At 29.1% G+C, this 24,876-nt stretch overlaps 2 protein-coding genes, 2 long non-coding RNA genes and 1 pseudogene across 8 annotated transcripts; 1 reads left to right on the forward strand and 4 right to left on the reverse strand.

Annotated features, from left to right (window-relative positions):
- LOC107471870 (uncharacterized) overlaps window positions 1-390 on the reverse strand; it is a 1,153-nt pseudogene extending 763 nt beyond the window's left edge.
- A 1,463-nt stretch (window positions 391-1,853) lies between these two features.
- Window positions 1,854-6,839, reverse strand: LOC107471868 (aspartyl protease AED3). The gene is made up of 3 exons (XM_016091388.3): window positions 6,369-6,839; window positions 3,290-3,764; window positions 1,854-2,445 (listed from the first exon to the last, which is right to left on the reverse strand). The coding sequence occupies exons 1-3, from the start codon at window positions 6,795-6,797 to the stop codon at window positions 2,084-2,086; spliced, it is 1,266 nt and encodes a 421-aa protein (XP_015946874.1). The 5' UTR covers window positions 6,798-6,839; the 3' UTR covers window positions 1,854-2,083.
- A 7,084-nt stretch (window positions 6,840-13,923) lies between these two features.
- Window positions 13,924-14,640, forward strand: LOC107471743 (calcium-binding protein CML37). Its single transcript, XM_016091235.3, has one exon. The coding sequence runs from the start codon at window positions 14,014-14,016 to the stop codon at window positions 14,458-14,460; it is 447 nt and encodes a 148-aa protein (XP_015946721.1). The 5' UTR covers window positions 13,924-14,013; the 3' UTR covers window positions 14,461-14,640.
- A 718-nt stretch (window positions 14,641-15,358) lies between these two features.
- On the reverse strand, window positions 15,359-18,256 carry LOC127742518 (uncharacterized). Its single transcript, XR_008003830.1, has 2 exons — window positions 15,962-18,256; window positions 15,359-15,868 (listed from the first exon to the last, which is right to left on the reverse strand). It is a non-coding gene; the product is annotated as an uncharacterized LOC127742518 (long non-coding RNA).
- Window positions 18,257-18,636: 380 nt separating this feature from the next.
- LOC107471911 (uncharacterized) lies at window positions 18,637-23,777 on the reverse strand. Of its 5 annotated transcripts, none has more exons than XR_008003644.1 (6): window positions 23,448-23,777; window positions 23,112-23,353; window positions 22,931-23,022; window positions 22,682-22,804; window positions 21,477-21,892; window positions 18,637-20,678 (listed from the first exon to the last, which is right to left on the reverse strand). It is a non-coding gene; the product is annotated as an uncharacterized LOC107471911 (long non-coding RNA). The 5 variants fall into 5 exon arrangements; XR_008003646.1 differs by having other exon boundaries at window positions 21,477-21,607; window positions 21,697-21,892; window positions 23,112-23,776; XR_008003645.1 differs by having other exon boundaries at window positions 22,671-22,804; window positions 23,112-23,776.
- Between the last annotated feature and the right edge of the window lie 1,099 nt (window positions 23,778-24,876).

Genomic DNA, 24,876 nt, shown 5'->3' on the forward strand with positions numbered 1-24,876 from the left:
GCGGCGTTGTCCTGGATGGAGTGGGAGGAGGAGAAGAGGGAGTCAAGGAGGTGGGGGATGGCGCCGGCAGCGGAGATGATGGGACGGGCGGCGGGGTCTTGGTTGGAGAGAAGGCGGAGATGGCGGAGGGCGGCGAGGCGAGTGGTGTGGGAGTGGGAGGAGAGGTTAGAAAGGTGGGTGTTAATAATTTGTTGTTTGAGATCCATACAGAGGTTTGTTAAATTGGGATTTGGTTATTTGTTTCATTGTTTATGTTGGTTGGAGTGTCTTGTTGGTGAATAAGAATGACAAATGGCCTAACAACATGACCTTAAAGGACATCATCTTCATTGACAACTTTCAGTGATGTGGCAAATTACATGGTTGATTTAGTCCGTTTTGCCATGGATCACTTTGAGCTTGTTTGTGTTAACATTTAACAACCACTCTTGAGGGTGAAAAATAGAAGCTTAAGTTGACAATTAAATGCTTCAGTTGACAAGAGTGTTACCTAGATTATTTTTTTTATTTGTATTTTTTTATATAGTAGGAGTACATAAGGAGTACATAAGGAGTACATAGTATATAAGGGGTTATAACTCAAATATTTTTTAAGGGATTTTTCATTCTTTTCAAAATGAGAACAACTTATTCTTTTTCCTCTCTCAGTCCCTTCTGGCCATCAACATCACAGCTTGAATAGCTTAGGGCATGAAGTTTTCTTCATGGTGCGGTGAGCGTGGAAAGCAATCAAGCTGTGAATCTAGTTGCCAATTTTGCCATTTTCTTTCTTTTCCTAATTTTTCTTTCGAAATTTTCTTTTCCCTTTTCTTACCTCTTCCTTTAGACTCACCCAATAGAGTTTGATGAGAGGCTATTTCACAAGATTCTTTCTTGTTTGAACATAGCTGTTCCGATCAACGAGTTAAAAGGAAGAAGATCTGGATCCCCATTATTCTGTGATTCATTAATTTCTCAACAATGGCTGACAATCAGAGCAACGCAGTACAGATGGATGTAAACGCACTAGCCAATGTCCTCCATCAACTCACTACTCTTCAGTCTCAGATTTCGAAGAACAACACAAGTCCAATTCAAGATCAATCAAGCCCTTATTTTATCCATCCGGGAGAAAATCCAGGTACACCGATTGTTTCAATCGTGTTAACACCTAACAATTATGGTAGTTGGAGTCATGCTATGATTAGAGCACTGAGTTCGAAGAACAAATTGAAATTTATTGATGGTACCATAAGAAAACCTGAGAATAATAATGTTGAATCTGAGGCATGGGAAAGATGCAACAATTTGATTGTTTCTTGGATCAATCTTTCATTAAGTCCTGGAATTCGTGATAGTGTTATGTGGAACAATGTTGCTGTTGATTTGTGGGAGGAACTTAAGCACAGGTACTACCAAGGGGACAGGTTCAGAATTGCAGAACTACAGGAGGAACTTTTTGCCATCAAGCAAGGTGATCTGACCATCGCTGATTTTCTTACCAAAGCTCTACCACCGGGTCCCTTCTCTACTAATGTTTCCAAGCTAGGATTGTTAGATTTATACAATTCTAGCTTGCGGGAGGGTGTTACCTAGATTATTTTTTTTATTTGTATTTTTTTATATAGTAGGAGTACATAAGGAGTACATAGTATATAAGGGGTTATAACTCAAATATTTTTTAAGGGATTTTTCATTCTTTTCAAAATGAGAACAACTTATTCTTTTTCCTCTCTCAGTCCCTTCTGGCCATCAACATCACAGCTTGAATAGCTTAGGGCATGAAGTTTTCTTCAAAGAGCGTAAAAAGTGGTTATGACTTATGTGAGTGTGAGAGATGCACGGGTTCATAATAATCTCCAATGACTCTAATGTCCAAAACATATAATTTTTAATAAAATAATAATAATAGTTCCATACAGTATTGCAGCTCAAAATCTTGTACTACATAGTCAACAAGAAAACCTTAGCTTACTTAATATGCCTAATTAAACCCTTAAAACCCATCACCCAAAAACAAATTTCTAGCCCCAATTTGACAAACAAGACTGTTATTATTCATGACAATGCAATTCTTGAACACAGAAAAAGGAACCATTATTATCTATTTGGTGCAAAGCTCACGAGCAACACCAAGCCTTGAGTTGGGGATGTCAAAGAGCACACGGTGGTTTTGTTGTTGCATGTTGGCTATCACATTGAGCACCGAGTTCACGTTATCCGGCGCGGCCGCCATGGCCAAGCATGTCGTGCTTCCGGCGGTGCTATGTATGAGAATGTTGTCCTGTGGCAATGTCACGTTCATGCCAGAAAACATGAACGTTATTGTGGGTGCAACTATTGGGACCGTGTAACATGTGTCGAATCCTCCTAAACTTGTCACGGTCAGGTTCGCTCCAACTCTTCTCCGGAATTCATCTCGCACCGCCACGTAGGCCGGCGAAACTAGCCGGGTGAACACCGTACCTGCACACATTTGATCAAATTAGTTATCATGACCATAATTAGCTTAAGGTAAAAATTCAACTGCAGTCGACTTCACGTGAAGTTGATAATTGAGAGTTGTTAAATAATTTAACTAATTTAACTAAATTTTTATATCACAGCTCTCAACTATCAACTCCATATGAAGTCAACTACATATAAAGTAGAGTTTCCACCTTAAGTTAATTGTTATCGGTCTAAATTGTATCTAGTTTTTTTATATAGTTTTTTTTCTTATATTTTCTTCTGGTATACTACTTAGAAAAAATCACATTCAATTGCATAAGATAGGGGAGTTTTAATTTTTTTTAATTATATTTTAGAAAATATGCTTACTTTTGGTCCATGAAATTGACGTGTGATCCAATTAACCCTAGCTCACTTTCACAAAATTTGTTCAAAATTATAAAATAATTTCCACTTTCTTAGGCATCATTATAAGTTTATAACATGAAGACTAATTGATTGGACTTTTCTTTGAATAACGCTGTAATTGAATAAGATAATTAGATAAGATACCTACCACTATGCTTTGAATTAAAATCATCATGACAAGGAAACAAATCTTTATGACCATGTCCAAATTACTGTTTTCGTCAATTCCATAATAATTATTAATCTCTTTGGCCTTAGTATCACTTTCAGATAATCTAAAAATGAATATTATATGTTGAAATATTATGGCCCACTTTTTCATAATTGAACATTTTTTACTGAAAGTTGGTTTTTTTTTTTAATAAAGTATATTTTAGAACAAGTCAAATCAGTCCATAAAAATGTGAAGAAAAATAAAAGACCATATTTCAAGGCGAAAGAAATTAATTACCAGAATCAAAGATGGTGCCGGCTCCGGTGGTCGGGTTGAACGCCAAAGCCGCCGGAGGAATATTAACAACTCTCCGGCCAACCCTAATAGCAACCAAATTAACATAGTAGAGTGATGATCTTCTTGGATTTTTGAGAAGAGGAGTGAACTTGATCCTAATGGGCTGAGCAACAGGCCCAAGTCTCAATGAGCCAGAAAAGTTAAGGGACTTAAAGCTTGGCAAACAGTAAGAGAATGTAGACTGGTAAAGGTTTTGGGTTTGTGACAAAAGTGATAATGGGCCACGGCCGAGGCCCAATAATCCCTGTGGTGGGGTGGAAGGCCCAGTAGTCTTGGAAACACAACCGAAAGTGTAGCTTGGAATTGGGTCAGTGGCAAGGGTAATTGTGTCCTGGGCTAAGTTAGCTGCAATAGATGAACTTCCATACGTTAAGTTGAAAGAGCACGCGCTTCCACTGCAACTGGGATTGGGTACCTGAAAAAAACGTTTCACATTCACGTAAATGACAAGTTGCTTTCGCAAAACTGCAAAGTATGAGTCCCGTGAACTTAACCCCGCGTGGAACCAGAACATGAAGCGCGTGAACATGATTGTTTACTTTTTTTTATAATTATTCTATTCATCTGTATAATTTTACTAAATTTTTAATTAAATTTTTATATTTTTATTTTTTTTATTTATTCCTTATACCATATTAAATTTTATAATTAAATTCCTACTATAATAAAATGTTAGAATTAACAGAATATTCTGTTAAGTAAAACAAATATGTCTAACACTTAAATGAATATTTTATATAGTTTAGCAGAATATTCTGTTAATTTTAATATTTTTATCATGATAAGGACATAGTTACAAAATCTGATATGGTATAGGAATCTAATTGAAAAGAAAAAAAATTATAAAAATCTAATTAAAAATTCGATAAAATTATAAAGATCGACAGAGCAATTATACCTTAATTTTATTAGTTACATGTTGTATCTCCTAATTTGATAGCCCAGCGACTAATTTATGTTGGATCTAAACTCCATTTAACCATTTGTTGTTGGTAACTGCATACTTAATGCTGAATTTAAATCTCTAATACTTGTTTAAATGAACCAAAAAATCAACCACTTGACAAACCCAAATCAATTACACAGTCATTTACTGAATTGTAAATTGTTACATTACTAAGATAATTTAACTTTAAATTTATTATTTAACAATTTATATAAATACATAAATTTAATTGAATAATTATATAAAATATTTTATATCGTTGTTATATCAAAATTAAGCCTCTAAACTAAAGCTTTAAAAAAGGGGAAAAAATGGATGAGCCATGAGCATAAGGTTTTCAAAGTTTTGAAGTTATTGATTCAATAAATACATTAAATTTGAAACTTAATAGTTTACAATAAAAAATTTTATGTTAGCAACATGAACAAGTCCTAACTAAATACTAAATTCTCTAGTTAAAATTTCACACCTTACTCTATGTATATATAAACAAAAAAAGAAAAAAATTATATTCATAAAGTAAAAAACTTTTATTGAAGAATACTAGTGCCAGGTAAGTTATAGGCCATGTGGATTTTTGTCCTACCATAGATATATTTTTTTTTGAATAATCCAAAGCAAATATTATTACTTTGAACTTTCAAGAAAACAAATTCAACGTATGCTATTGCTATATATCTATTATTAGCAATAAACATTATATATTATATATTTATATATAATATTGTACATAAAAAAAGGTCATAAAATTTTGCATACTCGACAAACATTCACAGTTGTATTGGAGTGGCATCATCTGTGTTCATCACATGAGATTATTGTTTAAATTTCAAATAAATTATTGTTCCTAGAAATTATTTGAACTGTAATTACACATAACTAGAAATATGAGAGTTTGAGTCTACTAAATTATGTTTTCTTCCCAAACACAGTCAAAAATCACGTGCAGATCTAGAGAGTATGTACACATAATAAAAAACAGTAGCACTTTTTCTTGCTGGCTCAGATTCCTCAAAATTATTAGAGCAAATAATTCATCAGAAAAATAGAAAAGACTTCCTCTGAATAATTAATCAAAAACGGAAAAGAAAAAAAAAAGATAGATGGGGGAGGATGTAAATCAAAAGAAAAGTAAATAATTTGACTAGTGTATTTGCTTTTGTTTTTCATATTCATATTTATATCTACGTGAAGATAACTGTATCTGAGTTTCCACCAAATATGAATTGTAAGGTTTGTCCTTAAACGATTCTTACTAAATAAAGAATATTGTGTTTCTTATTAATTAAATAAATATTAAATTTTTATTTATTATATTTTATATTGATATTTTAAATTTAAAACTCAAAATTTAACATTTATAGTTTAAAAATTAAAATTTAAAATTCAAAAAACACTTCGCTTGTTATTTTTTTCTAAATACATTTACATTCGCTTAAAATAAAAGTTAAAAACTTATACGCAGTACTCATATAAAGTTGATATTTGAAAATGGTTAAATAATTTGATAAGTTTAACTAAATTGTCATCTAACAATTTTTAACTATCAACTTCATATAAAACGCATATATCTTTACCAAAATATAATTCATCCATGTTCTACCGGATGTATGACAAATTGACAACAATAGAGAGTAGAGACACACAAGTGCGGTTTATGTGACATCACTGTGTTTTGGTTTCATGCTACAAACTAACCCGTGAACACTAATAAATAAACTAATAATAAAATAAATAATAAAAATAATGTTATTTCCCATTTACAAAATCATCATGTTATATAACTAATTCAATTTTTTTTTCTTTCATTCTCTCCATCATTAAATTTTGATTGTATTTATAATTGATATCTTTTATGGTATAATAGATATCAAATGTAACATAAATTTGAACTCAATTTTAGTATTAAAACTTAAAACATTGATAATAATAATAATAATAATAATAATAATAATAATATTTAAAAATAATTTTGAAAACATGAAAACCAATATTTTAATGTTCATGTTGTATAAACATCTATTACGACATTACTTAAACGAACAATTGAGTTGAGTTAAAGTTGACGAGTACCTGATAGCACTGAGGAGAGCCACAAGTAACATTTCTGAATGTGGTAGATCCAAGAGGAGCAAACAAAGTGGAAGAACATCCATCACAAGAAGTGCAAGGAATCCAAGCAACATCATTGCTAGTATCCATAGCCAAAAGCAATGTCTGAGGTGGATTTCCAATTTTAGCCCTAACAATGTAAGTAGGGCTCTGAATGATCTGCCTGCCTGAGGCAATTGGGACAACAGACCTGCCTGCCACAAGACTAGTTAGGTATTGAAGTCTGCCTTCATCTTTGGTTTGCATTTGGAGCACAGTGTCTTGCCATGAGAGTGGCTTTGGTGGTTTCACATGGAACACTTGGAGTGTTGAACTATGTTGTTGAGATTGGACTAATAGGGTGCTTGAGAATAGTAGGAGGAGGATGGTGAGTGAAATTGAGAGCTTCATGGTTGGTGTTGGAACTTATTAGTTTGGTGATTTTAGAGGAGAGAATACCCAAGTGCTATATATACATGTAGTCATGTAGAGAAAATATTTTATTTTATTTTTTTGAAAATTGGATTTATTTATTTATTTATTTTGCATATCTATTCATAAAAAGAGAAAAGAGTACTTAATTACCCAAAAAAAAAAACACAATTGTTGACAAAATATATATAAAAAAATTAAAATTTAAAAGTACCCATAAATGATTTTTTTTTAAAAAAGCAAAGATTATGTAGCATTAATAAAAGGTTTAATTACTATGTGAGTCTCTATATTTTACTGAATTTTTTTTTAGGTACCTATACTTTGTTTTTCTTTTCGATTGAGTTTCTATACCATATCAAATTTTATAATTAAGTCTCTACTATGATAAAAATGCTAAAATTAACAGAATATTCTGTTAAGTAAAACAAATATACCTAACACTTGACTGAATATTTTATATAGTTTAACAGAATATTCTGTTAATTTCAACATTTTTGTCACTGTAGAGACATAGTTACAAAATTTGATATGATATAGAGACCTAATTAAAAAAATATATAAAAAACCTAATTAAAAATTCAATGAAATGATAGAGACTTACAGAATAATTAAACTTTAATAAAATTATTTATTTTTTAATCAGATTTGCATATAATTATTTTGTTTCAAAAATAATTGGTTAATGGTCAAATTGATCGATAAAAAAATTAAGTGTGCATCAATTTAATTCTTGAAAAATATTTTAAAAGATATAACAATGTATCAAATTGTTCAATTTATTAGTTAGATGATAGTATATCGCAAAATAATTTATTTCCCGTGTTATCATTTAATTGACAAAAAAAAAATTAATTTAAAGCATCTAATCTTTAAAAAACTAAATGGATATATACATGCGTAACTTTTTAGATACCAGTTTAACTATTAACTCGTGATTTTGTTATCAACAATATAATTTGATCAGCAATTAGAATCTTTCATGAACATTTTTAGTCTAAAAAAGTGAAACCCATATTTTATTTTGTATAGAATTTTTAACAGTATATAATATGTGTGTGTGTAATTTTTTTTTTCTTTTAATAAAAGAAAATGAAAACCATGTTTTTTGGTGGAGATCACAACCAACTTTGTGAGAGCATATATTTTGTTTGATTTTGATATTTTTGGGCCAAGATCTTTTTTCTCCATTATTCCCATTGTTTTGATGGGGCATGTGGGTGTGTATGGGTTACTTATTAGTGTGGCACTATATATGTCTCTGGAGGTGTATAGTGATTAGTGTATCTGACAAAAGGAGCAAGTGAAATTGGATTGGGTAAAAACAAAAATTATTTAAAAATGTTTTTAAATTTTGTAATTGATAAAATATTCTTAAATTATTTAAAAACGTAACAAAAATATATACCCATAAATTAAGATAGTTTATGTTTAATAAAAAAGAATAATATGGCAAACAAAACTTCTCATATAATAAATGAGACGACTCTAATATTAACAAGTGAATTACGTCATATTTTTTCGTTAACAAAATAGATTTTTTATCATGACTAAATATTTTTAATAAATTTTTAAATTATTTTATAGTTTTTTTATAATAAAATTTACGAATATTTTTATCACTGAAAAAATAATTCTAATATATTTTCGGATTAGTATTGCCATCCTTACTAACTACATGCAACATGTATATATAGCTAGCATCAACTTTAATTTATCATTTTTTTTTCTTGAGGCATGGGGTGGGTAGAGGTGACAATGGGGTGGATAGGAGACTATCCTATCCCACTCTATAATAATTTGTATAGAATCTCTCTCGTTTCTACTCGTGGATAGTAAAAAGTCGAAGCTTAATCGATTTTTGCTGATACTCGTTTCTATAATTATTAAAATCTAATAAATAAAATTAAATTTTAAAATTTATATAACTATTATCACATACATAACATAAACTAAGATTAAAATTTAAATATGATGCAATATTATTAAATTTTTTACTAATTATTATATATATATATATTAGAACAGGTAGAGATAGATATTACCTAAATTTGATCTTGTCCCATCTCGTCTAAGACCCTTTTCCGCAAAAAAATTCGCCCAATATCATAGGATAATTACTCGTCTTGAGCGAATAAAAGCAGAATAAATATCTACAAATTCGAGTAGTGTTGTCATCACCTCTAATGGTGGGTGTGTGTATGGGTCATCAAGTATAGTAGTAGACTAGTAGTGTAGTGGAGGTTACACATATATATACAGTTGCTGTAGAAGTAGAATTCAGTGGGATATTACAGACTGTACTCCATTCTCTTTTGTACCCTCCGGGGTCCTATCTCTTCAACACCCACATTATACAATGATTTTAGACATTATGTATTTTGGGTAAAATCATTGAATATTGCTTCAATTTACAACAAAGGGGAAAAAATAAAAAATAAAAAATAAAAAAGATAGTAAATTAAAGTTGTGGGCTAAATAATAATAAGTGAATTATATGGTAAAGATGTAAGTTTATAAATCTTTTTTTTATAGAATGAAAGAGAGATTAAAAAAGGTAGGACTCACATTTTGAATAACAATAAAATAATAAAAAATAATTATAAAAAAATTTTATTTTTTTTCTCTATACTATTTCAATCTGTATAATCTGTATAGTAGAATACCCCTAATAATAATAGGTGAAGATTTTTTGTTTGTTGCCTTCTAGATGGTATATGCTTTCCAATGGAAGTGCAGATCTCAACACAGGAATTAAGATGTATCACTTTTGTCATTATGTAAAAGTAAAATAAATGCTACATTATGGTTTGTCTATTTATGTGTGCCTAGGATGCTATAAAACTTTTATTTAATTTGTTAAATATATTTGTAATTTAGAATGCTACCTAAACAACTTAGTTAAACAGCTACATTTCATAAAGTGAAGAGAAGCCTAAATGAAACATAATAATAATATATATAATTTTAGTATGTCTGTACTTATAGTGGCTATAAAATATTGATAAAATTAAAGTCATATTATTTTTTATATTTTAGTAATTTTTTTAAGTAATATTTTCGAAAAAACATTGCTAAATAATAAAATACTATTACTTTAATTTTAATAATACTTTTATTTTAAAATACCATAATCGCGTTACGTAGTTATCGTAGTATAAATATACGCCTATACTAAAATAACTTTATAATAGTGTGACTTTAATTTTAGCTACGTTTTCTAAAAAACGTTATTAAATAATAAAATAATATTATTTTAATTTTAATAATACTTTTCAAAATATCATAATTAGGTAGTCATCATAGTATGGACATACTAAAATGACTCTATAAAGTGACTTTAATTTTAGTAATATTTTTTAAAAAATATTATTAAATAATAAAAAAATATTACTTTAATTTTAGTAATACTTTTTAAAATATCATATATAATTACTGTATTATTATAGTATAAGTATACTAGAACAATTTTATAATATAAATTAGGAGTTTTATAGACCAAATACACCTTTAGGAAGATTAGAAGTATAATACACTTTATATGTGTCTCTAAACATTCTTTTATTTAAAAAATTGTCTAAACACCACAAATTAAATGTGGGGTGTGCTAAACTTCCATAACAAGTTAATAACCATGGACATAAAGATTAAATTGTTTTTATTCTTTAAACTAATTAACCTTCTCTTATATGTATATAATCCACATTTTGTAATTTTGAGAGAGGAGTTCAATCTATTAATTTATAAGAAGACAGAAGAAAAGTGTTGATGCAAAAACACAGAGCGTGATTTCAGCTGAATTGGTCTCTGTGCTCTTTTGTTCTATATCTGGATTTTTACCATGTCACGGGTGCTATTAATTTATATGATTTTCTCCATATTCTATGTTTTTATTTTTTCCATATCTTTTGACTCCTTAACTTTTTGGCACCTTCTTTTTTCTAGGATGACTCATTACGCAAGCAAGTTTAATTTCTTTGTACATATGATGAAACACACGAGGGGTGAAATCAACAATTCAAATTCAATTTTAATAAGGGTTAATTTTGATATACTGACCGTGTAAAACGTTTTACATCATTATACAATTATATTTGTTTTTTTATGATCATTTACGTAGTTAATGTAAAAAATAGTTATTTTTATTAATGTGATATTACGTAATTAAATGTACGTATAAAATTATTTTACACTGACAATATATTAAAATTAAATTTTTTTAATAACTGCGTATCCAAATTTAATTAAAATTTAGAATTTAGAATTTTAAATATTATCTTAACCACAAGAGAGGTGAAATCACTGACTTGAAATTTTGTTTTTTTCTTCCCTTCTTTTATATAAAAATTAGAAGATAAGTTATTGTTGGATCCAATACTTCTTATTTGTTGACCAAAATTTCTAAAATTAAGATATTCACAAATTTTTTTAAATTTAAAAACAATAATATATGTTTTTACTATTTTTGTGTATATTTTTATTATACATTTATGTTGAAAAAAAAGACAATCTTCTTTGTGGTCTAGTAATGATGCCGTGGTCCATGCAACCCTAATCTAACGTATTAGTCCCAAAAAGATTAATATTATTTGTTCAGGAAAGTGAACTAAAGATTCACGATCGGTTATCATTGATTTGGATTAATTAAAAAGTTGTAATTGTAATAATTGTTAATAAACTAAAGTAGCACTATGATTAGCAGCGTAGGACCCCCCTAGAAAATGGGACTTATCAATAATTAATTATAATATCTTAATTATTATTGTTGTGAATAATAATGTTCTGAAAACCTACTATATAGTGTCGGTTTCATGAATTCAAAAATGGAAAAACACATAGCTCACACACATAGCCATGTACCGACACAATTAAGTGGACAAATATATGCTTGTTTTTATTTTTTTAATTAGGGTATAATAATTTTTAAATTAGAAGTGAGATCTTGATCTAATCAATGAAGTTATACATCAAGGATCATCATAACGTGCGTTTGGGTTTCCAATTAGAATTTTCCAAATTAAAATATAGATAGAATTATAACCGAGAATATATCTTTATATATATATATTCTTATGCTTAATAAATTTTATTAATTCAACTATTAAATTATATTACATTATTAAATAATAAAATTTCATAGAATTTAAATATTAATAAATATGTAATCTAATAGTGATATTTTTATATACTTTTTATTTTTATAATGTATGTAAAAATAAAATATTATAACGACCTATCAAATTAATTGTTAACTTTTATAAAATTTACTTAAATGAATCTATATAATTGTTAAATAGTAACTACTTAAGTTGATCTTTAAGAAAATAAAAATTTTAATCAACTGTAACTTATAAATTAAATAAAGTGATATTTAAAATCAGTAGTCATTCAAATTATAATTTATTCATTACAAATTTAAAAAAGAATTATTTGGATCAAATTATTTTATGATTTAGTTATGTTTTAAAATCGTGCATTTGGATCGAATAAAGTGTCTTTAGTCCAAATTAAATGAAAATATTCAACTATATATTAGTAAAATAATAATGTTCATTTAACATAAATTGGTATAGATGGATAAGAGTTTGTGTCTCTTAATTATTTTTATCGAATTTAATATTTATTGGAGGATGAGAATGGAGCATGATGAGAATATATGAAATGTAATGAACAATTTACAAACATGTGATTTGACTATAGAGATGGGCAGGTTCACTCACACTCACATGCTTCCTCTCTAGCTACTTCAATTCATTCAGATTATTTATTTATTTTTTAAATAAAAACAATTGAATCTCTTAACATATACTAGACTACTAGTTTGGATGCCAGCCAAAAAGACAATATTTTGAGTTGAATTCTACATTCTAATAAAGGGATTGTAAATTAGTAAGTTGTGAACAATTTCAGAAGAGAACCCCCTCATTAATTTATAGAAGTGGTGAGATAGAATAATAATCCATTTTCAGCCAATGAACTATTATTGGGGTTACTATTATGAAATAATATTTTTATAGAAATAAAGTATATTTTTTATCCTTCAAACTTGATAAAAATTATAAAAATATTCTAAATTTTATTTTATTTAAATTTTATCTAAAAAATTTTTGATTTATATCAAATATATTTTTAATGACTAATTTTTCAAAAAATTTAAAATTAATTCAACAACAATTACATAAGAATAATTTTTAATATAAGTAAATTAAACATAATTATCATACATTATTGTTGAATTGGTCTTAAATTTTTTAAAAATTTAGCTATTAAAAATATATTTGATGTAAATAAAAAATTTTTTAGACAAAATTAAAACAAAATAAAATTTATAAATATTTTTAAAATTTTTGCTTAACAAAAGATAAAAAATCAATTTTATCCTCTTTATATTTATAATTAAGTATCGTCATAAATTAAATAAGAGATGGATTGTTGTTTCTTGAATTAGTTAAAAATGTCACTTTTTGATTTCCTAATCATAGTATTTTATAACTGAAACTGTTTTTAATGTTATCTATGAATGAGTGAATGCAATTACCTGCAAATCCAAATTGATTTAAATTTGGATCAAATGGATCAGATCTTACAATAAAAATTTTACGAAAATAATTAATAACAAAAAATTATCAAATTATTTTTTATTTTATTTAATGTATTTTATGATAAATAAATATTAATTAAGATAAATTTAAATTGTTTAGATTAATTATGTTTGACATTGTCAAAAACTTTATTGGTCCAAATTAATCAAACATTAATTAATTTAGTTGTTATATCTCATGAGTAGTATTGATCCATAACATCAACATCAACGGTATAATTCAACCAAACATTATCTCTTTTATATACTTTTTACAATTTATATTAAAATAATTGATAAAATATACAAAAATTTATCCAAAGTGGTACTTACGCGTTGTTTTATCCAATTTAATATTCTCATTCTATAAAATCCACGCAATTTACATGGCTTTTCTTCTTTCCTTCCTATTAAGAACAATGCAAAATTACTTTACACGCCAAGTTACAACTAACAATCTTAACGCGCCACAAACATAGCATATAAAACCCCCACAATGCATTCATTCCAATATGCTTCATATAATTCAAGAACAAGAAAATCCTTGCCAATTACAAAATTGTTAATTGGTAGCAATTTAATTAATTAGTTTACTTTATAGTGATATATATAGTGATGATGAGCATGGTAGAGTTTGAGAGTGCTCTAAAATATTTTGATGAAAATGGGGATGGAAAAATTTCCCCTTTGGAGCTCAAGAACCGTGTGGCTATTTTAGGTGGCGAGTTTCGGTATGAAGATGCCGAAATGGCCATCGCCACGTGGGATTCGGACGGCGATGGATTCTTGAGTTTGAATGATTTTGTTGAGTTGATGGAAGAGTCCGGGAAAGAAGAGATGCTGAATGATTTAAAAGAAGCGTTTGAGATGTATATTGATGTTGAAGAGTTGAGTGAGTTCATAACTCCAAAGAGTTTGAAAAGGATGTTTGGAAAGTTGGGAGAATCAAAATCTATTAATGAATGCGAACTTATGATCAAACATTTTGATCTCAATGGAGATGGCCTTCTTAGCTTTCAAGAATTTGTAATCATGATGGGATTTGAAGATACTACTGGTTAATAGATTGTTGTATATATAAGATAGAATTCAAATTTTAAATATTTGTTTAAATAGACAAATGAGTCGATTATTCGACTAATTTAAGTAGTTTAGAATTTAACCAATATTTATTTATTTATTTATTTTAGAATAATATTACGTGATCAATAAATATTATTATTTTTTATCAGTAATAATTTATACTCATATTTTCAGACGTTTTATACACAAAAAGTGAAAAACATATAATTTGCATATATATTTATTAAACATTCTTGAAAGGAAAAAAAAGCTCATCATGTGTGGCTTCCTCGAGTTGAATATGGTGTGCCAAACTACTCCCTCAAAAGGGACAAGAAATTTACGTGTCATAAAGCTGTTTAACCAAAGAGAATATCTATATATTTGTGCGAATTTAAATCTGTGTACCAGAGAACGACTCAAAATGAAATTAGGTTAGAATGTTTTTTCATAGTTATTGAATCTGTGAATACAATTAATTACACCTCTATTGTCTATTAGCGAAATTGAAATAAAAAAAGGCTGTATTTACATAAAGAAACGAGAAATTGATTATTTGATGAAAAAGTAAAAAGTTAGGACAATGAAAGTGAATAACATTTTAGAGAAAGCAAATTAGTGTTCATAGGCACTAATTGGCATTACAAATTCAATCAATATCTATATATAACTTGTTTAGAAATTTTTAATGGTATAGAATTGAATTGACTTCTAATGTTTAAAATGAATTAGTAAAATTATAAAATTGAAAATATTTATCAAATAAATTAAAATTTGAAAGATCAGAAATTGCGTTAAAAAATAGGAGATGTTAAGAGTAAGTTAAGAAATAATTAGGCTATAAAGAAATTTCAGTGGAATTAAAATTCTAAATCGAATCTATTTAGATTGGAATTAATTTTAAAAAATTAATTAAATTTCATTTAAACTAATTTAATTATTTTTGTTTCGAACGACGGAAATTGAATTGAATTACACAAAGTTTTCAAACACCCTTATAGATTCAAAAGCCGAAGGAGACTGTTAGTTTTGGAAAGGAGTTGACCGAAACTTTTGGAAGAAATTCAGAGACTATAATGGTGCCGCACACACTCACTAATTCTGAAACCTCACTGTATAATGCACGTTGCAAGAAACAATCTTGAATGGTCATAGCTTCGTTTTAATACCTTTTATAACCTCTTCTTCCATGTCTTCTCCCATTGCTGAATTTTTAAGTTTGTTCATTGTATGTCTCCAGATATTAACGTCAACATCGTCTACACCTTTCATCACTCTGGCCATCACATTGACTCCAAGTGGCGAACCATCACATAAATCTACAATACATTCGGCAATTCTTTTTACTTTTAGCAAGTTTCAAGACCACTGTTACTGATACCAACAGCCTCATTTGAACGTGGCAAACCTGTTTATTTGGAAAATAATAATTGAAAACAGCAAACATGTTACCATTACTATAAGCTCTTGATGGTAGCCAGAACAACGAAGGATACTGTACCTTCCACCATATTGTTGGGTCCAGCCGCATCATTTTGATATATTGGACCGTCAGGGCAAGCAGATATCATATTATATGATGACCTTCAGCCTCATCATTGTAGATGTAAAGGTAGAGAAAACTCTGGTCCTATTTCTTTAATCGGCAAAGGAAAAAAATCCAATATGAATGAAAGTAGGCATAACACATGCCTAGCTTTGGCAAATTTGCCATTCGTATTGTGAAACAAAATTCTCTTTAAAAGCTATTGTGTGACTTAAGGTAGTGTTTGAAAGGGAGATAGAGATGGAAACACTGACAATTGAGAGACAGACTGAAATAAGTCTCAGTATTATGTTTTGTATAAAGTAGAAGACACGAACGGAATGAAATAAGAATGAAACTCTAATTTAATTGGAATAAATAATAAAGTTAGAATTAATTAATTGAAATAGAACATTTTAGATATAAAATATTATTAAAGTTTCAGTCTCCGTCTTCAAAAATTTTAGGATAAAATAATATTTTGCATACGAAAATTTTGTTGATAACAATTTGCAACCACATCCCAAAACAATGGGGAATGATGAAAATTATGTAGTTCGGGAATATGAAACTTATTATGGTGGTGACAATTTCTTTTATTTAAAATTGTGCAATTGGAAATGCCAAAAAATATATCTTTAAAAGCTATTGCATAAAGTAAAACTAGGTACCAATATATATTATTATCCTAAACTAGAAAACTGATTTTTTTTTATGACAGGTAAATTTGTAGTTTTAATATATATAATATAATTTAACAAGATAAAAATTTAGCATATCAAAAGATATATTTGGAGAAGTATTGTTTAATATTCAGAAAAGAAAAGCAATAGATATTAATCAATAATTTTTCCTTTTCAATATAATTATCTAAAGACAGAAGGAATATATTTAAAGAATCGAATAGTTGGATTTAACATTATAAAATTTGTAATTTTTTCAAAAACAAATCGGTGCATCTGATTTGTAAAATGACCATAACAATAAAACAGAGAAAGCTGGGTTGAGAGAAACTGTTAAGAGCCTGGTGACTTGGACTAACAAACTCGGATAGCTCAACATCTATAACAAGAAACTTTTACCGTGTTACCACTTACCACTACCAATAACGTGTAACTAACTTCACTAGCAACCATTACAATGCAGAAGCAGAACAATTTGGGACTCTTTCGCTGAAATACCAACTAGAATAATTACCTTGTGATAGCGAAAGTTCCTCTTCTTCAATTCGAGCTATGGATGCCTTAAAATAAAGGTCTTTGGGATTGGTGAGCTCAAAAACACAAATGTCCCCTACATTCAAACTATTGTCTATTGCAAATCTCTTCCATCCAGAATTGAATTTGCCAAATGTCGCTTGTTTCTTCAAATATTTGGATAATTATTGATTTTTGAAAATATAAAAACTACTCTTGTCTAAATTTTTTTTATAAACAATTAGACTTTAATTTTGAATAGAGAATATAAAATTTACTTTCTTTTGTTTATGTGATAATATATGACTGATAATATATAACATACTTAAAATATGTTGGCTACTTATAAATTTTAGGTATATGTCTTTTCTCTAATTTTAAGTATGTTTATGACTCGAAAGATGTTGACATGGACAAGTAAAATACAAGTACATTAAAAAATGTAAAGAATGTTATAAATAAGGGACGAATCACAATGTCGATCTCTCTAATTTTAAGTGAAAATTAAAATTATTCATAGGGTTTTTTTTTATTCAAAATTATTTCTAACGTTGGGTTTTATTTTAAAATCGTTTTTTTCCTATTTTTTGGATAAAAATATCCTCTTCCTCATTTCACTTGTATTTTTTTTTTCAAACAATTTATCCTTATAAAATTCAAAAAAGATGTGAAGTGATCAACACAATAACACAACACGGTGCCAATATTCAAAACTAAACAAGAAGAAAGCTACTGTCACTAGGAGCGTAAACAAAAGATTTTTGCTCTTCAATTTTTCTCTCTCTCTCTCGACAGATTTTGGTTTTGCTCTTTGATTTTTCTCTCTCTCCACAGATTTTGGATTTTTTAATTGAAATAAGTCAGAGGTGACGGGTTGGGAGTGATTGGGAGGATTAGGGTTAAGGGTGCCGATGAGAGAGATGAGGAAAGAAGGATAACTTTGCCTCAAAAGATATTTTAAAACAAAATTTAGCATTAAATTATAATCATATCCTAATATTTTATTAATATTTAAAATAAACTCATTTTTAAATGTTTTAATGTCTTTTTTATTTATATAAAACATATTAAATATTTTTTAGGGTAAAGTATACTTTTTGTCCTTGAAGTTTGACAAAAGTTTCAAAAATACCCCTAAGTTTTATTTTGTTTCAATTTTGTCCTAAAAGTTTTCGATTTGCATCAAATATACCCCTAACGACTAATTTTTCAAAAAATTTAAAACCAATTCAACAACAATTTCATAAAAACAAACTCTCAACACAAGCAAATCAAACATAATTTTCATGCATTATTGTTAGATTAGTCTTAATTTTTTTGAAAATTTAGACGGTAGGGGTATATTTGATGCAAATCGAAAACTTTTAGGACAAAATTGAAACAAAATAAAACTTAGGGATATTTTTAAAATTTTTGTCAAACTTTAGCGACAAAAAGTATACTTTACCCTATTTTTTATTAATAAATTAATAACACATTTTTTTAATTCATTTAAAATATAAAGATAAAAAAATAATTAGATATACAGATACATAATCATTTAAGAAATAAAGTAACTAAAAAGTTTAAATGAAACCAGAATAATATTAACTATTAAGACTGAGAACATATGAATAAATATTTATAGAATTAATTTCTAAAATTAATAATTTTCTAAAAATGAGTAATCTCAATTTTCAACAAGAAAGTATGTCCAACTTTAATTCCCTAATAATCCAATCAAATAATAAAATAATGAAGAGTTATATTCGATCTAAAATGGGGTTGAAACTATTAATAATATTCTATCTAAAATGAAGAGTTGCGATAAAGCCATCCTTCAGAGTCTATGAAACTCATACTTGTTATCATATTAATCGTCTCTACATCCAATTTCCTCGTTTAGAAGTATCAAAACTTAGTCCAAAATTGCCATATTCAGCAAATATAACGTTATCCCTGTAAAAAAAATTTAATATTTTATCAACATTTACTCATGTTGAGAGCAATCTCATGGGTCCCAACCAGCGGGTTGAATAATGTTGGTCATGTTTGTATTGTAGAAAAGAACTCTAGCATAAGGTCTCCAAAGTCTTCCCAAGAAAGTAGAACCATTTCTAAAAACATTGCAATTCTTAAATACAAATCCATCTTAATCATTTGAATTTGTTCTCCCTTGTGATGTAATATATCCTACAAACCATTTTCCTAAAACCCTTCCAATCACATTTATACTACATCTCTCTAGTTGTCAACACAACAATAATACATTTAATTAATCAGCTGATAGTATTAATTAAACATATTATTATTGTGTTGGCAACGATAGAGATGTAATATAAATGTGATTGGAAGGGCATTAGGAGAAGGATTTATAGGATATATCACAGCACAAGAGAGAACAAATTTAACGGATTCAAATAGATTTGTGTTCAAGAATTGCAATGTCTTTGGAAATGATTCTACTTTCTTAAGAAGACCTTGGAGACCTTATGCTAGAGTTCTTTTCTACAATACAAACATGGCCAACATTATTCAACTCGCTGGTTGGGACCTCTGGGATTGCTTTCAACATGAGTAAGACTCTATCACTATGCTAATCATCTTACTAACAACATTATTAATTCATGTTAAATTTAAAGCAACAATGTCAATGTGACTTAGTTGATAATAATTTAAGAATTATAGTTATGTATAAAAAGTTATGTAAACACATGATTTTAATTGAACGATCGTATAAAATATTAAATTTTTTTTACAAGGATAACCTTTTGTTTTTTATGAATATGGCAATTTTAGACCAAGTTCTGATACCTCCAAACGAATAAATTGGATTACAAAGTTGGATTTAGAGACGATTAATACGATGACAAGTATGAATTTCAGAAGTTCTGAAAGATGACTTCATCACAACTCTTCATTTTAGATAGAATATTATCAATAATTTCAACCCCATTTTAGATAGAATATAACTCTTCATTATTTTATTATTTGATTGGATTATTATGGAATTAAAGTTGGAAATACTTTTTTTGTTGAGAATTAAGGGCTTGTTTGGGTTAGCTTGTAAGAAAAGATCTTTTTTCGAGTTATCTTTTTTTAAAAGATCTTACAGAGAAGTCAAAGTAATTTTATGTTTGGATATCTCATGTAAAAAGGTCTTTTCATCTATCAATTATGTTTGGGTACAACAATATAAAAATACTTTTTTGTTTATTTATTACATGACAAACATCTTTTTTTAAGGAAAAAAATCTTTTAAAAAAAATGTAAATTGATCTTTTTTAATAAAATAATTGCGCCCAAACATGCACTGAGATTACTCATTTTTAAAAAATTATTAACTTTAGAAATTAAAGTGACCCTTCTTAATAACTCGGTATATTCAAGGTTTTTTGCAAAAGAAAAAAGAACCAGAAGCCAACCATTACCTCGCCAGTTGCATCTTCACTTTAAGATGCACCGCTTTCAGCAGCTTCACAGCTCTCATCTTTTCCTTTGTTTTCATGTTCTTCATCCTGGTTAATTAACCAATGCATGGTGTCACTTTGTACGAATAAAGCAACAATCTTATATCAACATTGAAAAACACAGAAATGAACAACTGAGATGAGCAGGAAAAACACAGGCAAGCTGCTCGACTGTCCCTGTACTAAATATTAGATGTATTCATTATTCAAATTTACTGAGAGGTTCACACATATCTACTTTTCACCATCTATTATGTTAAAATTATCCTTTTTATATACCTGAAGAAGGATTGATAAAATAATGGGAAAATTCTACATTTTTATCAGATCATTGATAAACCTTTTAAATTTAAATTCAAAATAATCAGAAAGAGAAATATAATCACGACATCTTCCGAATCAAATGATAAACATCAAAAAAATCCAAGATGCTAACAATAATGATCTATCATCATCCTAGAGCCCTTGTACCTTGGCAACAAAGTTCAAAATAAAGAATCAAAATTAGTTAAAGAAAATGTTAACAAACTTACCAAGAGTCGCAAGAAGCAACAAGATAGATGAGAACAACAAAGGATAAAATTGCTTGTTTAATGAGGACACATGCAGCTTTCTTGTGAGTCATGTCAAAATAGAAATATATACGGAATGCAAAAAGTTATCATAATGCCACCACTCTTAGGTTAAAGCTATTATTGTGACACAACCACATTGAGCATAACCAAATATCAAATACGCAGTGCCGTAGACTAGTTACAGGTCAGTGGGGGAAAACCAAATACTACCAAGTGTGAAATCAGAATAAACTAACAAGTCAAGAAGTCGATTTGAAGAGGGGTTGAATACCTCAGGCTCTGGCATTATAGGCTGATCCAATCCTGCTTTCATAGCATCTGTAATTTCAGTTGGAGATATCTTGAATTCTGTTTCACCTGCTCCCTCAATGTGAACTTTTGTTGGAACACAAGCAACAATAGCTGCAGTGAAACGAGTTCACTCTTATGGACAAACCACATTAGCACAAAAGCATTGATACCCTACTTACTCCTGGCTTCAACATCAGTACCTTTCTTCACCAAAACCTCTGCCACATCAGCACAAAAGCTTCTCTATGAATTTTTCATGTATTTGTGCATGATATTAGCATACCCTTCTTCATCCTCTGCATTCAAATCAATCCCTTTCTCCAAAAGCACGTGCACGCGTTGATCCTCCCATTCTCCAAAAGCACATTGGCCATATTCAATTGCAAAACTTCAATCCTGAAAAAACAAAAAAATGACTCCTTTTACATAAACATCTCTGGACAAGGATCTGCATAAAATATCTTGATCTTCTAACACCATAACTAACAGCAATTGAATAACTGATTTAACATTTTTTATACATTATTAATTAAAATAATTGCCACATAGCACATTTTTAGTTTATTCTATAAGTCAATCATTAATATTATATCTACATTAAACTGTTCTAATATATTACATTATGATTATTTTTCATGACCTATGAAAATGATAAATCTTTGAAATAAACAATTCCTTATTATTATTTCAAGATTGCCAATCTCAAATTGAAACCTTATAGAATGAAGCAGAAATTAAAAAAGAAAAAAGGAATAACATATAATTTTTTACGAGGGGCTGAATTGTTGATTGTATTGCTTATTGCTTATGTTATAAAAATATATTAATCCTAAGCTTTTATTTCTTTCTTTTCTTTGCTCTGATCTCATCATCTCCTGAACTTGAGTCTCAATCATGGCTGCAAAACTTGGGGGTAGAGCTTATCTCTCTTCCTTTGTTGATGCTGTTTTGAACAAGCTGTCTTCACTCATTTTAAAGAACTCAAAAACCCCTCTTATTCTCAATCAATCCATCACTGGTTACTCATTTTAAAGAATCTCTCATCCCTCCATAATGAGAGAGAGTACCATGAAAAGGACTGATAACACATAAAATTTTCAACAAAGACATGCATAGATGAAAGATACAATCAAGAATGGCGAATATTATAAATTCAGAGATGACGTGAAAGTACTGTGAAAGTACTGTGTAAAGAGAATCAGCTCCAAGGGCAGCAAACTTGGACTCTCCAGTGACACTTGAACCCTCTGGCAGTGCCAATTGCTTCTTGACTATGTCACAGACCTTCTGAACTGTCTCCTGGTTCGCCTGCACAAAATAACAAAGTCCATGGTAGTCACAGACCTTCTGAATTGTTGCATTTTATATTTCAGTAACCACAAAATAAAGAACAATTTGCAACAAAAAGAGCTTCGATGAAAAAAATCCACGTACCAAATCAGCAGAAGAGCCTCTTCATAATGCAAGAATGAGAAGTTGAACTCAGTTGTGGTTCATCCGTGAAGTTTGAAAGATGGCACTGAATTCTGAAATTGATGATTTTTAGGTCAATCATCAATGGAGGTTTTAGAGTTGAAGAATGAAACTGAGCAAAGAGAAAGAGAGAGAGAGTAACTGAAGGACAGAGCGACGGCGACGCGAGTGTGACGCCGCAACGGCGATGTGAGTGTAAGGGAGCGAAGGCGACGCGAGTGTGACGGTGGGATGGCGACGCGAGTGTGACGGTGGGATGGCGACGCGAGTGTGACGGAGAGACGACGGACGCGGAAATAGTTGAGTGACGACGGCGCGGCGGTAGTGGAGTGACGACGGCGCGGCAGCAGTAGAGCGAAGACGGCGCGGCGGCAGTGGAGTGAACTGAGGAGAAATCGAGAAGGCACGAATTAGGGTTTAATTTATGAGATAAAATGTAATAGGTGAATTGGGATGAAACGAGGGAGTGGGTACTAACGACTGGAACGCGCGGCGGTTGGGAACAGAGGCACGGTGTCGCTGTGGGGAGCAGGGGCGGAGGTAGGGACGACACTTCGCGGGCTTCAGGGGAGATGGAGATGCAGCGGTGCGGCGTGGAAGAGAGGCAGCGGTGCGGCATGGAGGAGAGGCAGTAGTGCGGCGCGGAGCAGCGACGGAACATTGTCTCCGTTCTGAGCGAGGTGGTGCACTGCAGTTTCTTGGCAGGTGACGGTGGACGGCGTTTCAAATAAGGCAGTGGTGGGAGGCTGCGGTGAAATTAGGATTTAGGGTTTGGTGTTGGTAAAAATAGGAAATGAAAAAGGTGAGGAAAGGTAAAATTACTATTTTGTCTTTATGTTGGGGAAGTAATTTCGCCAGCTGCGGTGAGCTAGAAAAGATGGTGGCTACACTGGCTTGATTAGCCACAATAAAAGAGAACTTATTCATGTTGCATTGGACCTTTCTTTGTATATAAGTTGGTCTTTAATTCGGAAAAAAAAGTTTTCTGCTTAATGGGTCCTGCAAGAAAAATAAAAAACGAGTTTTAAATTTTTAATATCAATAACAATATTAATTAGCTAAAACAAAAAATATTAATTAACTAAAATATGAATTTAATTTTAATTGTTATAATTATTTTAAAAAAATTATAACATGTGTGCTTTTTAATTGATGGAAAAAATTGGTAACCAATTTTATATAATATATATTAAAGAGAGTTTTTTTTTGTATAATTCAAAAATAAAAAAAGAGTTATATGATTTTCTTTAATTTATTTGTAAACTAATATTTTAACATAAATTTTTGGAGACTAGCAATTTTTTGTAATTTTAGTAGTTCTTCTTAGATTTAATATTAAGTTTTTTTTATCACAGTAGTTTAATATTAATTTTCATCTGATATTGTTTTAAGTAAACTAATGATCTCCGTTGAACTGTTTTCATATACTATAATAATAAATATAACAAAAAGCTTCAAAAAACAATAAATTAATATAATTTGCATTCTTATTTTTTAAAGTTTGTATAATAATTAATAAAATTTATTGAGTAAAAATAATTTAATATCTATATTCAGTAAACGATGACAAAAAATAACTAAAAATTGGCAAAAAAATTACTAAAAATTGCTGACGTTCAACATTTTTTTTATTGTAATTTTCTTTTTGGTAATAATATGAGTTTTTTGTAATTTGGGTTGGACTGAATCAAATTGTTTGGACATAATATTAGTCTCACACATTACAAAATAAATTCAATTCGTATTTTTTATTTGGTCAAACAATGCATTTTGAAATACAAAAATTAAAAGAAAAGTAGAGATAAATAAAGCCCAAAGATAGCAAATAGAACCATATAAATATTTCAATTAAGCCTTGTCCAAAAAAAATTGAATTCAATTAGGGTAAACTTAACCGTAGAGAAAGC

This window comes from Arachis duranensis, chromosome 10 (genome assembly GCF_000817695.3).
Source record: "Arachis duranensis cultivar V14167 chromosome 10, aradu.V14167.gnm2.J7QH, whole genome shotgun sequence".
Lineage (NCBI taxonomy): Eukaryota > Viridiplantae > Streptophyta > Magnoliopsida > Fabales > Fabaceae > Arachis > Arachis duranensis.